The sequence below is a fragment of the Galeopterus variegatus genome, unplaced genomic scaffold, assembly GCF_000696425.1.
Source record: "Galeopterus variegatus unplaced genomic scaffold, G_variegatus-3.0.2 Scaffold5827, whole genome shotgun sequence".
NCBI lineage: Eukaryota > Metazoa > Chordata > Mammalia > Dermoptera > Cynocephalidae > Galeopterus > Galeopterus variegatus.
The window spans coordinates 100054-116106 of NW_007731938.1; the positions used below are offsets into that span (position 1 = coordinate 100054).

At 52.8% G+C, this 16053-nt stretch overlaps 1 protein-coding gene across 1 annotated transcript in view; it reads left to right on the top strand.

Moving 5' to 3' along the window:
- The first annotated feature begins 487 nt into the window (after positions 1-487).
- The window catches only part of ANXA11 (annexin A11), a 22400-nt gene continuing 6834 nt past the window's right edge, over positions 488-16053 (top strand). Inside the window, exons 1-11 of the mRNA XM_008590059.1 lie at positions 488-542; positions 2316-2428; positions 3983-4372; positions 5918-6005; positions 6244-6338; positions 7081-7194; positions 9075-9165; positions 9572-9651; positions 9786-9842; positions 12044-12137; positions 15711-15806. Coding sequence (XP_008588281.1) covers positions 494-542; positions 2316-2428; positions 3983-4372; positions 5918-6005; positions 6244-6338; positions 7081-7194; positions 9075-9165; positions 9572-9651; positions 9786-9842; positions 12044-12137; positions 15711-15806 — 1267 coding nt within the window. The 5' untranslated portion in view covers positions 488-493. The remainder of the gene's footprint in view (positions 543-2315; positions 2429-3982; positions 4373-5917; positions 6006-6243; positions 6339-7080; positions 7195-9074; positions 9166-9571; positions 9652-9785; positions 9843-12043; positions 12138-15710; positions 15807-16053) is intronic.

A 16053-nucleotide genomic window follows, 5' to 3' on the forward strand; every position in this document is an offset into this window, starting at 1 on the left:
TTCTATAGATTGGGCACAGGGAGATGGGCTTTTGCTTCCCCTGTTGCCAGATGGGTGGTGGTAAGGACATAGGATGATAAAGACAGACCTTGAGGCCTGAGAATGAGGCAGTGTGCTCTCTGGCTCCAAGGTCAGAAGGTAGGTCCAGACACACACGCTGCACCCCCTGTCAGCAGGGGTGGAGTGAAGCTTGAGTGGGAGGAGTTTTCAAGGAACTGCACAGGTTCGTGAGTGGTGAATCCTCCTACAGCATGAGGTGAGGCTGGGGCGAGGGCCTGGCCCTGGCCCAGAAGTTGGGCAGCATGCCAGCAGGTGCTATTTCTAGCTGGAGGCACCAGCAGGTTGAGGATAAACTGCGTTGCCACATGCCAGACCTGATGCAACTTCTCCTCCTCCACAAGCCCTGGTTGTGGTTGCTGCTGTGCCGGGCAAGCCTGGTGAGGGCTCCTGGGCAGAGCCTGATGCGCTTTTCTCTTCCCTTCCAGATTTAACCATGAGCTATCCAGGATATCCCCCGCATGGCCACCCACCACCTCCGCCAGGTAAGAGGGTCTGGGAAAGGGTGGAGGAGTGAATGCCCCTCTCTGCTCAGCAGCCAGGAGTGGCAAGGGGAGTAATGTGGTTTCCTCACTCCCCAGCCTCCCTGCCATAGCACAACTCAGAGGGGAGGAACCACCAGGTGGGGACAGGGGCTGGAGAAGAGCATCAAGGCCAGGGCCAGGGGAGGCCTGGGCTTGAAACTGTTCTGGAAGGCCAGGACCAGGCCAGGAATGGGTCTTTTGCCTTATTAGCTGGTAACAGTGGGCAAATGCCTTCACTTCTCTGACACTCAGTTTTCTTTGCAAAATTGCTTCAGAGATCCCTCCCTTCCTGGGCTGTCCCAGATACTATGGAGATAGCCATCTGAAGCCTGTGGTATGGTGTCCTCCAGAGCGTTGCTATGGGGTGATTGCTCTTGTCACTTCTCCTGCCCTGTGCTTAAGGTGCATGGTTTTGCAGCAGTTCCCCTGCTGAGGGAGGAAGTGGAGACTGTCTCATGCAGGCAGATGCTAAGGATTAGATGCCACTTGCTGTGGCTGCCAGAAGCTGTAGGTGACAAGGCTGTGACTGCACCACCTGGTCAGGTAATCAGAACCTGGACCCAGCTCTTAACAGCCTCAGAGCAGGGAGGTGGCTCAGCCACTCTCACAGGGCATTTCGGGGGTTGAGCTGGGCCATTTCTCTCTTAAGCAATCTCCACCCCAGATTTGCCAACACCGGCCCAGTCCAGTTCCCCTCTCTCTAATGGAAGTCCTGCCTTCCCTGTCCTGCCATTGCCCCTTTGTCAGCACAGCCATTCAACCTCTGAGCAGCAAGAGAAGGAATAGGCAGGGGACTGAGAAAAGCAACTGCCCTGAATATCCGGGAGCCCTGCAGCTGAAGAGCTGAACTCGAGGGTGCCGAGAATAGGACAGGAGTGTGTCTAACAGGCCAAGAGCCCGTGTGGAGATGCCAGCTGCTGTCCCGCAGCTCTCAGTGGCAGGGTCACATGTGAACACTCTTGGTCACCCAGCTAAGCCCTGCTTGGGCATTAACTCACTGTGCCCAGCTAAGCCCTGCTCAGCCTGTCCTTATCACAGCAGTTGGAGGCACACACTAATTATCTGCATTTGTTTGCATAGGAAATGAGCCTAGAGTGGTGGAGAGCCTGGCCCCAGGGCACACATTCGGTCCCACTGGTTTCAGAGTCCAGCTTTCCACCGCTGTTCCCCTGCTGTTCCTTGTGGACCAGTGTCTGTGTGTTTCATGACCTGGCCTGTTCCCCTCCCTCCTCACATTGTGCTTCTTCCTGCCTCTTACAGACTTGACATAGCAAATAGCCGAGTCATACCCTCCAACCCTCCCCGCCCTCCCCTGCCCCAGCCTTTTGCGTTACTTGGGTTCTCAGAACTCCCAGAGTTCACACACTGTAGTGGACTCAGTACATGTCCCAGCATGGCCTGTCCTTTGTCTGCTGCCGTGCTTTGTGATGGTGAGCTTGGGAGGGCAGAGCCTGCCCTGAGCCCTCCCTTCCTCCTTAGTATCCCTCCTTAGTATCTTGGGAGCACTTGCTGAACCCTGTCTTCCTCCCTGGAGGGAGGGGAAGACTTCCTCTTCTTTTCCTCTGGCAACAGGACGTGGGGAGACTTTCTCCCTCAAGGGTTTTCTGTGTGGTCTGTAGTGTTGTCCCCAAGGCTCTACCTGGCCTCCCTTCCTGACTCCCTGGGAGCTTGTATCTCTGCCTTCATCTTTGGCAGGGGACAGACAGGAACTGAAAGGCTTGGTATTGCTTTCAGGTTGTGGCCCCTGGGGATGTGCTGGCTACCCGCCACCCAACATTCCCCCCATTGGGCTGGATAATGTGGCCGGCTATGCAGGGCAGTTCGACCAGGACTACGTCTCGGGAATGGTGAGTCCAGCCCTCCTGCTGAGGCTGCCCCTGGGGGCCATACGTGCATGGCCAAGGGATCAAGGCTGCTGGCTTTCTGTGGCTTCAGAGGTGTCTGTGTGTTCACCTGAGGGTGTGGAGTGTTTTGAGCTGCATCTTAGAATATGAGGGTTTCCATCAGGGTTCTGCCACATCCTCACTGTCCCTCTCTGGGTCTCAATTTTCCCATCTATAATGTGGGAAGGGGAATGCATTGTACTGGGTGGTCTCTTAGGCCCCTTTCAGCTCTGGGGGGTTGGGTAGGTGATGCCTTTATGGAGTATTTATTGAGTACCTTCTTTTTGAGCTCAACATAGGGATGGGAGGGAGGTGAGAGTATGTGCTTGTGTGTTTGTGAATGTGCAGTTGCGTGCACATGTGTGTTGTGTGTGTGCATGTGTATATGGATGGCTATTCTGGTTGGGCCTGGGTGGTCATATGGCAGGTAACTTGGGCAAACATGCAACTTTTATTTGTTTTTTTAAAATAGCATTTTATAATCTGAAAACAAATGTATGCTTAGTAGGAATAGTGTAACCGGTATACACTCTAATTAGTCCCAGGCCCAGTTCTAGACACTGGAGATATATGAATAGAACAAACAGACACCTCAGCCCTGGTGCACTTGTCATCTGCTGGGAAGAGACAGGCTGTAAACATAAGTTAGCTGTGTGGCGTTATTGAAAGTGTGGGTGTTGTGGGAAAAGAAGAGCAGGGTAAAGGGGTCAGGAGTGCAGGAGATGTGGAATAATGATGTTAAGATGGGGTATCACGATTTGAACACAGATCTGAAGTAGGGGAGGGCTGTGCTATATGGATGTCTAGCGAACGCCAGCACCTTGAGGTGCCCGTGGGATGCTCAGGGACAGTGAGGAGGCCACTGTGGCTGAAGAGCAGGGATGAAGTCTGGGGATACAGGTTTCTAGGGCATAGGAGGCCATCGTAAAGATGCAGGCTTTTATTCTGGGTGAGTATAAATCCACCTGAGCCACGCCTGTGCCACACCTGCCAGAGGTGTGTGTGGTTAGCAGGATGATGTTCTGAGGCCACCCCCAAGCCTGCAGAAGGGGCCTGTATACCTCTTGGGCTGTAAGCTCTTTCCTTCACCCAGTTGGTCTGGGATGGAGGGAGCAGCCATTTGGAGAAGGCCCTGTCACCTGCAGAAGGGGTTGAGGATCTATGGCTTGGGTCCAGAGAGATCTAAATCAGAACCCCAGCTGCACCATTTACTGGTTGTGTGAATGACTTCAGGTCTCTGAACCCATTTTGTTGTCTGTGAAATGGGTATAATGATAATTCATGTTCACAAGTGGAGGTGCTGTGAGGATTAAATTGGCTAAGGTATGAAAAGAGCTTAGCACAGGCAGGACCTTGCAGCAGGGGCCTGGCGCTGTGCTGATTGTGCTGGTGGGTGAGCTCTGAGTGAGGCTCCAGGGAGACTGTGGCAGGGCTCAGGTCAGGGAAGGGCAGACGGACAGAGTGCATCTGTGCCCCGCTGGGGACATTAGTCTTAGACTCTGCTTTGTGTACTTTCAGGCGACCAATATGTCTGGGACGTTTGGAGGAGCCAATGTGCCAAACCTGTATCCTGGAGCCCCTGGGGGCGGTTATCCTCCAGTCCCCCCTGGGGGCTTCGGTCAGCCCCCTTCAGCCCAGCAGCCTGTTCCTCCATATGGAATGTACCCTCCTCCTGGAGGAAACCCACCCTCTGGGATGCCCTCATATCCACCATACCCAGGGGCCCCTGGGCCAGGCCAGCCCATGCCACCCCCTGGGCAGCAGCCCCCAGGGCCCTATCCTGGACAGCCACCAATGCCCTACCCTGGGCAGTCGCCAGTTCCACCCCCTGGGGAGCAGCAGCCGGTGCCAAGCTACCCAGGATACCCAGGGCCCGGGACTGTCACCCCTGCTGTGCCCCCAGCCCAGGTGAGTGTCAGTCAGCCCAGTGCCACTGTCAGTCCATGCCTGCGCCCCAAAGGCTGGAGACACATGGCCCACTGTTCTCTGCCAGCAAGACCGGGCAGGTGGGGATCAAAGGGGAAGGCCCAGGCCTCCAGCTGTAACTTCTTGTTCTGACAGAGAACGTTGCTTCCTCACAGACTCCCCACTCCTGGCTTGTATTCCTTAAGCCTAAGGGGGCTGCCCTGTTTCTCCCAGTTGGGTTAGATGTTCTGCGTGTGAGTGGGTCTGAACACCCCTGGTGGGTGCTCTTTATTCTTCCTGTGCTGTTTACTGCCTGGCCTGCGTGTTTTGTTAAGAATCGCCCAGGCCACCAGTCTCAAGGCTTCATGCCCAACAGCTCTTAGTCTTCAGTCCCCTTGGCATGCCCTCCCAGACAGGTTTTAGAGGAGTCTTAAAGTCCCCTTTGGGTAGGGAAGATTGTTGGCAGTTCCTCCAGGGTTGATCTTGGCTCATTTTGAAGAATAATTCATGTTTGTAGAGCCTAGAATTCATTGTCATGGTTACATGGCCAAACCAGCCAAGCACAGGGCTGGTGGTATGTGCTTGGTGACTGTTTTTAGACAGAAGGTCCTCTCTTTTCCCTTCCCCCACACCCACACATTTCCCTACCCTTCCACTGCTCTCCACTCTCCCTCCCTTATCTTTTCTCTGAGCTTATCTCTATAACTGTGTTATAACCAGTTCATACCAGCCCCCAGGAAGACAATCCACTGGGAGCCAGTTTAATCTGGAAAGTTCAAGTTTGCCCACAGGGCTGGTGGTATGTGCTTGGTGACTGTTTTTAGACAGAAGGTCCTCTCTTTTCCCTTACCTCACACCCACACATTTCCCCACCCTTCCACTGCTCTCCACTCTCCCTCCCTTATCTTTTCTCTGAGCTTGTCTCTATAACTGTGTTATAACCAGTTCATACCAGCCCCCAGGAAGACAATCCACTGGGAGCCAGTTTAATCTGGAAAGTTCAAGTTTGCCGGCTCGTGTGGCTGTTGGGATCAGGAGGGAGTCCAGCGATTAGGCAGGTCATAGTCTAGAGAACAGTGCCAGGGAGCTGGTGCTAGTCTAAGAGGTAGTCATGCTGCTGTGTACTGTTGACATAGCTGGATGCCTGCATCTACCTGGTGGGGACATGTGGACGAGACAGGCCCTGTTAGGACTACCCCAATGTGTACTATTGGTGGGGGATTGAGGACAAGCCAGCGGCTCCTGCTTCTGAGGCCTGCCCTTCAGCAGGAACCTGGGCCCCAGCCCTGGAGGACCTGGGTGTAGGGCAGATTCTTAGTGTCAGGACTCAGCTGTAGGTGGGCTCTTACCATGGGAGCCAGGCAGAAGAAGCTTCAGTACCAGAACACAAGGACAGATCACAGTCAAGTTAGGGAGGCTCAGAGTAGAGTCCTCTGCGTTGTTGATTGTGGGCTCTTCCTTCAGGTACAGAGTCGGGGGGTGGAGCAGTCTTGCATCTGGGGAAGGCAGTGTGCAAGTCATCTTACCTGTGACTATTTGTCCAAGTAGTTTGGAAACCGAGGCACCATCACAGATGCTTTTGGCTTTGATGCCTTGCAAGACGCCGAGGTCCTGCGGAAGGCTATGAAAGGCTTTGGTGAGAGACCGAAGGGGCTCAATTCCTACCCCTGCCTGTTTCCCCAGGCAGTTTCACTGTGGCTGTGTGGGCTGGGATAGCTGGGGGAGGCAAACCTGGCCCCAGTAGTGATGGAAGAGATCTAGGGGTGTGGCTGGGATGCCCAGGAGAATCAGAGGACCCAGGCCAGAAGAGTCTACAACTGCCGAGCATCCCTGTGACCCACAGCCCTGTCACCCCTGACTTCTTCCTCCTCCAGGGACTGATGAACAGGCCATCATCGACTGCCTGGGGAGTCGCTCCAACAAGCAGCGGCAGCAGATCCTCCTGTCCTTTAAGACAGCCTACGGCAAGGTGCGGTGTGGGGAGTGTGCAGAAGGACAGAAAGGCATATCGTTGGCTCTAGCATGGGAGCCATCTCCAGCACAGCCCTATTCACCCCTGCTTTTCCTTGGGGCTGAGTGGGCTTAGATTTCCTGGATGGATAGTCAGGTGCATTAGGGCATTTCCTGCTGCCCACCTAGCAAGTGGCCTCCCAGCTGGTGGCATCTTGTAGAGGTGAAGGATGCCCTGAGGGAGAAACCCAGAGTCCATGGGGTACTGAGGTTTGATGAGAGGTGACTGAACATCTGGGTTCTAGCCCTGGCTCTGCCATGACTTGCTAAGACTGTGGACACATTATTTTCCCTCCACACCACCCAGTCCTGAGTTTCCCCTCTCCTGCCCTCTTCACCACCCTAGGAGGTTTAGCTGATATAAGAGCTTTAAGTGCTGAACAAATGCAAGGAGGGTATATTTTGAACTTGCAGCATTTTGGATCTTAGAAAGGTAAAAACTGGGTAAATATTAAATAGGTCAGTGTTCTATTCCAGTGCTTCTCAAACTTTAATGTGCCACAATCCCCTGGGTATTTTGCTAGAATTCAGGCTCTGGTTGGCAGATCTGGGGTGCGGCCTGAGATCAGGCTTTTCTCCCAGGCTCCCAGGTGGTGCTGATGCTGTTGGCCCTCAGGTCTGGGATATTGTTTTTATTAGTCACTTTCTGTGAAGTCTCAAAATAGGCTTGTCTTTGTTTGTTTGTTTGAATATCCAACCAGGATTTGATCAAAGATCTGAAATCCGAACTGTCAGGAAACTTTGAGAAGACAATCTTGGCTCTAATGAAGACTCCAATCCTCTATGACGTTTATGAGATAAAGGAAGCCATCAAGGTCTGTGTGCGTGTGTTGCGTGTGCACGTGTGTACACGCACAGCCCAGAAGGAGGCTGGATGGCGTGATGTGTTACAGCCTACTTGTTGGCTGCTGTTGTCCGTGCGGCTCCTAGACCCTCCAGGTTGGAGTTTGTGTAGAAAGGGGACATTCTTGTGATCTCCCCAAGAGGCAAATGACATGCCATTGGTCATCTAAGTTTTTCTCCATCTTAAACACATGGCGGGAGCTGGGTTACGACGGAAGCTAGTGATACGGGAGACCGTTCTCATTCTCATTTGTTGTCAGCGAACAACAGGAGCACACTGAGGAGTTGGAAGTGACACAGAGGTGGAGGATCATGAGGTCATGAGGATAAAGACAAGCCGCCTAGCATGCAGAGGGCAGGGACCTGGGCAGGACTTGTCCCTTGTCTCTGCTTCATTCTTCTGGAAGCTTCTGTGCCTCTCCTTCCATGTCTGCCTCCAGAACATGCCTTTCCATTGACCCTCTCCGTTTACCTATCAGAGATCCAGTTACAGAAGATACCAGTTGTCCCTTATCCAAATTGCAAATAGGGAGCAGATTCCAACTGGCCCAGGTTCACTATCTCCCCCAAGTCCAACCAGTTTTAACCGGGGGCTAGGTGCTATCCGTTCTATACAGTGCTATGGCTCTATATCCTGCGTGCACCCTGTAGATGGGGAACAGGCAGCTCCCACAGAAGGGGCAATCCCTGTGAATCGAGCAGGTGCCCCAGAAGGGCACAATGACTTTTCCCTCCCCGGAAAGGAGAAGCATAGAATTTAGTGAGGTGGCCTGGAAGGGAGAGAGGACTTCGCTGAAACACAGCTACGTGTTTTATTTAGGGAGGAGCTCAGGAGGCAGTTGGGGAGGGTGGTGGGTGGCCTGGAGCCCCAGGGAGTGGCCCCTGGACTTCTGCCCAGCTCCTGCCTCTAGCCAACTTCATGGGGTGGGGTGGGGGTTGTGGAGTGCAGGAAACAACACAGGATTGGGGTCAGCTGTCGCTGAGCAGCTGTGAAGTGTGGCTGGTGGGTGTTCTCAGTGTGTGGTGAGCACTGGGTAAGGTGGCAAACGCGGAAGCCCTTTGTAAACTCAGGTAATCTAACGGTAGTGGTAGTGGTTGTTGTAAAAACAACTGACATGTCCTGCTTCCTGCCTGGCAGGCTCTAAGTGCTCTGTGTATGTTGACTCATTTAATCCTCATGACTTCCTATGAGCTAGATACTAGTATGGCTCCCATTCTATAGACAGAAAAGCATGAAGCACAGAGAGGTTCAGTAACACGCTCAGGGTCACACAGCTAGTAAGCTGCAGAGACGAGATTCAAACCGACATAAACGCCAGGCTGCCACCCCTGTCCTCCACCTTCTCACTTTCCCTGCTGTGATCGTCCTGTTTGTCTTTGTTGCTGCCTTTTCCTACATGTCTCCAGACACTACACAGCTCACTTGAGGACTCCATTCTTTCCACATGTCCTCTCTGATCTCTCTTGCTTTTTAGCCCATTTTCTCAGTTGTTCGTCATCTCACTCATGGGCTGAACTTGGAATAAAACAGACTTGGGTCCTCATCTCAACCTGGCCATTTACTGTGTGGCCTTGGACAAGTCAGTACGTTTCTCGGATTCTCAGCTTCCTGATCCATGGGGGTGACCTTTGTGTAATCCCTATTCATTATCATCATCATCATCGTCAGTGTCTGGTGTTTTTCTGAGGCCTAGAGCCACACAATGAGCATGTCTCTGTGTAAGGGGCCTTTGTTGCTGGTCTTTGTGCTCTGGGGTGCGGGCAGCAGTGTGGCACCTTCATCTTTCCAGGGCGCTGGTGAGTGAGGATGCTGTGACAAGTATGTGGTTTATTGTGTTCTCTGCCACCACAGGGGGCTGGCACTGATGAAGCCTGCCTGATTGAGATCCTCGCTTCCCGCAGCAACGAGCACATTCGGGAACTGAACAGAGCCTACAAAGCAGGTTAGGCTGGCTCCTGGGGCCCTCTGCCCTCTGCAAATCCTTCTGCTTTCTGGGCCTTGGCCACACCCTCTCCCAGGGCCTCTCATTTCTTCCTGGCCTTCTTATCACCCCATCTCCTGCCATCCCCAGCATGCTGGGCTTTGACCCAAGACCCAACCCTGTGTGCTGTTTACACACTAAAGTAATTAAGGAAAGGGAGGGGTGTTTGGGCCAAGCCTGACCAGAGGTCAGGTCAGCCTGGAGGTCACAGGCTTATATGACCCTGCAGAGCCATATGGGCCACCTGTCTCCTTGAGCTTAGGATCCCGGGCCTTTCTCTCACCGGTGCCCACTGCTGACTGTGTCTGAAATGGACAGTTCTGTCCACAGTGCTACAGGGTGGACCTTCCTTGTTTCTCTTTTTCAGAATTTAAAAAGACCCTAGAGGAAGCCATTCGAAGCGACACATCAGGGCACTTCCAGAGGCTCCTCATTTCTCTCTCTCAGGTACTTTTCCTGTGACAGGGCTCGGGGAATCAGAGAGGTGGGAACTGAGCAATGAGGAAAGGAAAGAGAAATGGGGAGGGAGGGAGTATGCCTCCCAAGGCGTGAGCGTAACTGTACCACCTACTTCCTTTCAGGGAAACCGGGATGAAAGTACAAATGTGGACATGTCCCTTGTCCAAAAAGATGCCCAGGTGAGTGTGATGGCCAGGCCAGTTACCCCACCTGGGCTTCCTAAACCAGGGGTGTCCCTCACTTTTTTGCTTTACCAGGCAGGTGCTCTGGATGGAAAGAGCAATGGATAAGGAGTGGGTTACATGTGCTGCTTATGATCTCATGACCTTGTGCAGGCCCCGCAGCCTTCTGGGCTCCACTTTCCCCACCTATAAGAGGGAACATGTGAGATGACAAATATTACTGTGGTTGTCAGATCAGTTGTGGATGTAGGATTTCCTGAGACTTGGTCTTTTCTTGTGTTTTGTGGCATGTACCATTGTCTTTGCAAAGGAGCACAATTTGTAGTTGCCTATTAAGCTTCTGAGGGTTGGAGCCTAGAAACCAGCTGTTGCATTAGTTGTGCAGCCTTGTAATTCTTCCCTGTCCCCTTCTTGGGTTGCAGACAAAAGGGGGGAAGTCCAGGCATCTGAGCTACTCTGTGGAGAAGTTTGGGTTTCCCACTGATGAATTCAGTCTACAGTGTTCTGGCTGGAGAGAGCACAGCCTCCTGGTGGGATGGAGCTGGTCCTATCTCTCTCTCCCCTTTCATTGCTCCTGCCACCCATGCTGGGCATTCACCAGGAATCGCCAGTGGTCTGATTATCTCTACCATCTGTTGGGGTGCAGCAGGACCTCGTGGAATGCCCCCTTGTCTGGTCTGGTCCTTCTCATTTTCATATGAGGAAACTGAGGCTCAGAAAGGTTGAGCACTATGTCCAGAGAAACCTAGAGGTAGAGCCTGGACAAGAGCCCAGACTCCTGGCTCTGTTCTCTGGGCACAGAGAACATCCTGACTCTGCCTTGGTCCCAGACCCGCTGCTCTTGCAGGGTCTGCCTTATTCAGTGTCTTTCTGGTTAATGACATCCATTTCCATTTCTGGACACAGGGTTGGGATGTCCCTGAGCCTCCTGTGTTCTGACTCTTGCCCCAGGGGGAATTGTACAGGGTTTTTCCTAGCCGAGGCAGAGTTGCCCCAGATTCGAGGTCTCGTGCTTTCTGCTCTGCCTTCTCAGTCTGCACCTGCTTTGGCCTCCTCTTGAACTGTGGCCTTATTGAGCCCTGATTGCTGCCCTCTGACCTTGGATATCAGTGCCCTAGATCCTGAGGCCTACAAGGTACTTTAGAGGCCATCTAGTTCAGAGGTTGAAAATTGGCAACTATTTTGGACTCAAACCTTCAAAAGTTTGACAGGAAAGTGTAATTTCTGCCCCTTTGTAAACACAGTGGTGTGTGCGAGGAAACACAAGGGACGTGCCAAAGTGCATGAAACCCCACATGCATACCTGTGATCTCAATGGCTGTCATATTTGTTGATGCACATGTTCCTTCTTACAGCTAGGGAAACTGCTTTTAAAGATTGGGAAATTTCACATGGAAGTCTGGGTTTTGGCTTCTCCTGAGAAATGGTTCTGGCAGCTGTGAGCCTGTGTTCCTCTGTCACAGGACGCAGCTGGTGCTGAGAAGTGACGGCTCCTGCATGGTTAGCCATGGCCCCACCACTCCCAGCTCTACATCTGCCCTGTTTCCCTTAGTTAAGCTACCCAGCAGGCTCCTTTAGGCTTTCAAATGTTTGACCCCAAATCTTATCCAGCCTTCACATTTTAGAGATGAGGAAACTGAGGCTCAGAGAGGGCCAGTAGCCTGTCTAGAGTCCATGACAAGTTGGTAGCCGAGCTAGGATGTGAGCCTAGGCCTCTCGTTTTGTTTTCTTCTCTGCAGCATTGTTCCCTTGGTCAGGTTAATGCTGTTCCTTGCCTGACCTGGGCCCTCAGTTGGCTCGGTTGTCCTGGTCCGGATTCCCCACAGCCTCAGGATCCTCTGGACCACCCAGCAAGGGGATATCTGGGTAGTGTCTGGTTTAGCACAGCGAATGGAGCACAGCAGGGGCTTGGCAAACCTGTGCTCCCACAGCCGGGCCCTGCTCACAGGCCGCACACTGCCCAGCTTTTGTTGTCCTGGTCCGGATTCCCCACAGCCTCAGGATCCTCTGGACCACCCAGCAAGGGGATATGTGGGTAGTGTCTGGTTTAGCACAGCGAATGGAGCACAGCAGGGGCTCGGCAAACCTGTGCTCCCACAGCCGGGCACTGCTCACAGGCCGCACACTGCCCAGCTTTCCTGGGTGGCCTGGGGTCTGGGGGGAGGCCAGGTTGCATGTGTGTCTTCCTCTCTGTCCAGGAGCTGTATGCGGCTGGGGAGAATCGCCTGGGAACAGACGAGTCCAAGTTCAACGCAATTCTGTGCTCCAGGAGCCGGGCCCACCTGGTGGCAGGTACAGTGATCAGGGTCTCCCCGGGGCCAGTAAGTGAAATGAAGGCAGGCAGGGCACAAGCCAAGCTCGTGAGAACACTTGGTGGTTCCTCTCTGTGTGGGGCTTTCGTGTCCTCAAAACAGCCCCCTGGTGGTGATTTAAAGAGAGACTCTCAGAGGGTTTCCTGAATTCCGGCAAGCACCTGGCTCTGTAGGAAGCAAAGGAAGAGGTGAGGAAGAGGGAGCCTGCCGTGGCTGGTGTGCGCATATGCTGGAATATGGAATCTTAGAGTTGGGAGAGCCCTTCGGGAGCACCTCATCCAGTGTTTTCCAAAGTGTGGCAGGAGAAACAATTATAACAGTAATGCCAGGTAACATTCATTTACTCGTTCATCCAACAGATGTCAAATGTGCAGTCTGTGAGGTGGTGGAGTGGGTGTGGGGAAGAGGTAGGGAACAGAGCACCATAGAGTCTCTGTTCTCCTGGGATTCACCGTCCTGTTTGGAGAGACAGACAGTAAGTGAAAATTAAATGAAATGTGTATCAGCTGCTAAATGCTGTAGAGAAAAATAATACTGCTGGAAACAGGGACAGGAAGTGATGGGGTAGGGCCCTGGGGGAGGTGCTTGGGGCAGTCCTCACTGAGGTCACAACTTTTGGTTTAAAGACCAAAAGTGGGAGATGCAGGCACAGGAGCTCTCCTTGGGGGGTTCTCAGCGCAGCTAAGACATGGGAGGGGTCCATGTGTCTGGATGGATGGAGTGAGTGAGAGGTAGGAGGTGAGGTCACAGAGGGTGGAAGGCCCTGCTGACAGCTGCATGGAGTTAGGTGTGTGGCATATGCTGGAATATGGAATCTTAGAGTTGGGAGAGCCCTTCGGGAGCACCTCATCCAGTGTTTTCCAAAGTGTGGCAGGAGAAACAATTATAACAGTAATGCCAGGTAACGTTCATTTACTCGTTCATCCAACAGATGTCAAATGTGCAGTCTGTGAGGTGGTGGAGTGGGTGTGGGGAAGAGGTAGGGAACAGAGCACCATAGAGTCTCTGTTCTCCTGGGATTCACCGTCCTGTTTGGAGAGACAGACAGTAAGTGAAAATTAAATGAAATGTGTATCAGCTGGTAAATGCTGTAGAGAAAAATAATACAGCTGGAAACAGGGACAGGAAGTGATGGGGTAGGGCCCTGGGGGAGGTGCTTGGGGCAGTCCTCACTGAGGTCACAACTTTTGGTTTAAAGACCAAAAGTGGGAGATGCAGGCGCAGAAGCTCTCCTCGGGGGGTTCTCAGCGCAGCTAAGACATGGGAGGGGTCCATGTGTCTGGATGGATGGAGTGAGTGAGAAGTAGGAGGTGAGGTCACAGAGGGTGGAAGGCCCTGCTGACAGCTGCATGGAGTTAGATGTGTGTCCTGAGCAAAACAGGAAGCCACTGGAGGGCTCTGAATGAGGAGGGTTTGCATGTCCACCAGCTGTTGTGTCGAGAAGAGAGTGGCGGTGTCCGTGGCAGGGCAGGAGACCAGCTCGGAGGCTGCTGCAGTGGCCCAGGGGAGAAACAATGGTGGCTTGGATCAGGGTGGTAGGGACAGGCAGTGAGAAGGGGTCAGGGTCCTACCCTGTTTGCTGATGAATTGGACATGGAGCATGGGGGAGAGAGAGAGGAGTTGGAGGTGATATGGTTTTTGTTTTTCTGGCTGAGCAAGTGGGAGAATGGAGTGGCCCTCAACTGAGATTGGGAAGCTGTGGATGGAGAGGCTTTAGGAGGGAAGGAAAGCAGCAGCCTTGGGATAGAGGTGTGAGGTAGGCAGTTGGGCTCATGACTCTGGAGGTCAGCTTGGGTATGGGCTGGAGATGGAAGTGTGGGAGCTATGAATAGTTGAAGGTGTCTGAGGCTCTGGGAAAGGGGAGTCCCGAGTCCCAGAGGCCAGCTGTGTTGGATGGTTAATGTGAGAAGGCAGGCAAGGACTGAGACCACACGCAGCAGCATGGAGAGCCCTGGCCAGAGTGAGGGTGAAAACCCCAACACCCGCTCTGTGCCAGGCCCTGGGCTGCGTGCTGAACGCTCGCTGAGTCTTGCAGTGCTTGCACATAGGTGCTGTGGTTCTCCCGACTTACAGCTGCGCAACACCCGCTCTGTGCCAGGCCCTGGGCTGCGTGCTGAACGCTCGCTGAGTCTTGCAGTGCTCGCACATAGGTGCTGTGGTTCTCCCTACTTACAGCTGCGGGAGCAGGCGCAGGGCGGCTGGGGAGGTTGGCTGACTTACCTAGCTGGTGTCGTGGCTGAGCTCAGGTTTGAACCCAGGCTATCTGGCCCCAGAGCAGACCTTTTACATGGTACTACAATGGAGTGTGAGTGAACATGTTTTCATCTTAATCATTATTTTATTTGTGCTTTTTTTTTTTTGGCGGGTGGCTGGTACAGAGATCCACTGCGCTCTGACTGACTGAGCCAACCCGCTAGCCTTCAATCATTACTTTCATGAGTATGGAACATACAAGTATCACATCAAACCCACAGTGTCACAAATACTGTTACTTAGGAGAAAAGAGTAGCTGATTTGAATAAATGCTGAGACAGACACAGATGTAGTAGGAACCACGACTTTGAGATGCCAGAGGCACAAGTTTGGAGAAACTGACAGAAACTGCGACCCAGACTGGGGAAGAAGAGAGTTATATTCAAGTTCAGAGCTAGAGTTAGGACCCAGGTCTGTACTGTGCCACCTGTCTCTCTAGAGCCAGCAGCCCACTCCTGTGGTGCTGTGCTTGTCCTAAGTAAAGCTAGAGGGGCACCAGCAGAGAGCCCAGCTGGCTGTGGCTGGCTGGGCCTTAGCTCACAGTCATATTGAGAAAGACGGGACTGATGTGTGAAATAACAGAGAAGGAGTGGGGTGGACAGGAAGCGCAGGGGATTTGAGAAGAGAGGGGACACTGTTGGTGCTGGGGGGGTGGGTCCTGGAGGGAGGATTAAGGTGCAATTTGGGTAGGCAGATTGGCGAGGGCAGTCCTAGTAAGGGATCTGCATAATTAAAGGACATCGGGCTGTGCTTGTGACTTGTGACAAGTCTGGCTCCCTGAGAGCTGGGCAGGCATGGTAGGTGGGGCTGTCCAGGGCACTGGGAGCAGAGTGAGAGAGGTGGGCTCCTGGAGGGGCAGAGGTCTCCTCACATGTGTTCTGTCTGTCAGCTTGGGCTGCTGTGACAAAATGCCACAGACTGGATGGCTTAAGCAACAGAAGTTAGTGTTCTTACAGTTCTGGAGGCTAGGAGTCCAGCGTCAAGGTGCTGGCAGCATTGGTTCCTTCTAAGGCCTCTCTTCCTGGCTGTAGACAGCCTCCTTCCCAGTGTGTCCTCATGCAGTCCTTTCTCTTGTTTGTGCACATCCCTGATATCTCTTTCGTGTGTCCTAATTTCTCCTCCTAAGCACACCAGTGAGATTGGCCCACCCTGATGTCCTTGTTTTAACTTAATTACCTCTTTAAAGATCTTATCTCTAAATACAGTTATATTCTGAGGTATGTGGGGCTAGGATTTTAATATATGGATTTGGGGAGCATGCAGTTCAGTCCTTAACGTAGCCCTCCTGCCTTCCCACTAGTTTTCAATGAGTATCAGAGAATGACGGGTCGAGACATTGAGAAGAGCATCTGTCGGGAGATGTCTGGGGATCTGGAGCATGGCATGCTGGCTGTGGGTAAGTGTCTTGGGCTTGCCTTTCCTGCTCACCCTCCAAGGGCTCGTGTGTAATGTTGGTTTTGAGGGTACTCACCCATCCTCTGTTTGAAGGGCGGTATAGTAAAAGAACCACAGGATCCAAGATTGCTAAATTGAGTGTGATGGGAAATCATGCTCCTTCCCAGATCACTGCGTATGTAGTTGAACCCACAACTGTCCTGATGTGTCCTGTTTATATTTCCAGCGCAGCCCTGGAGAAGGGAGCT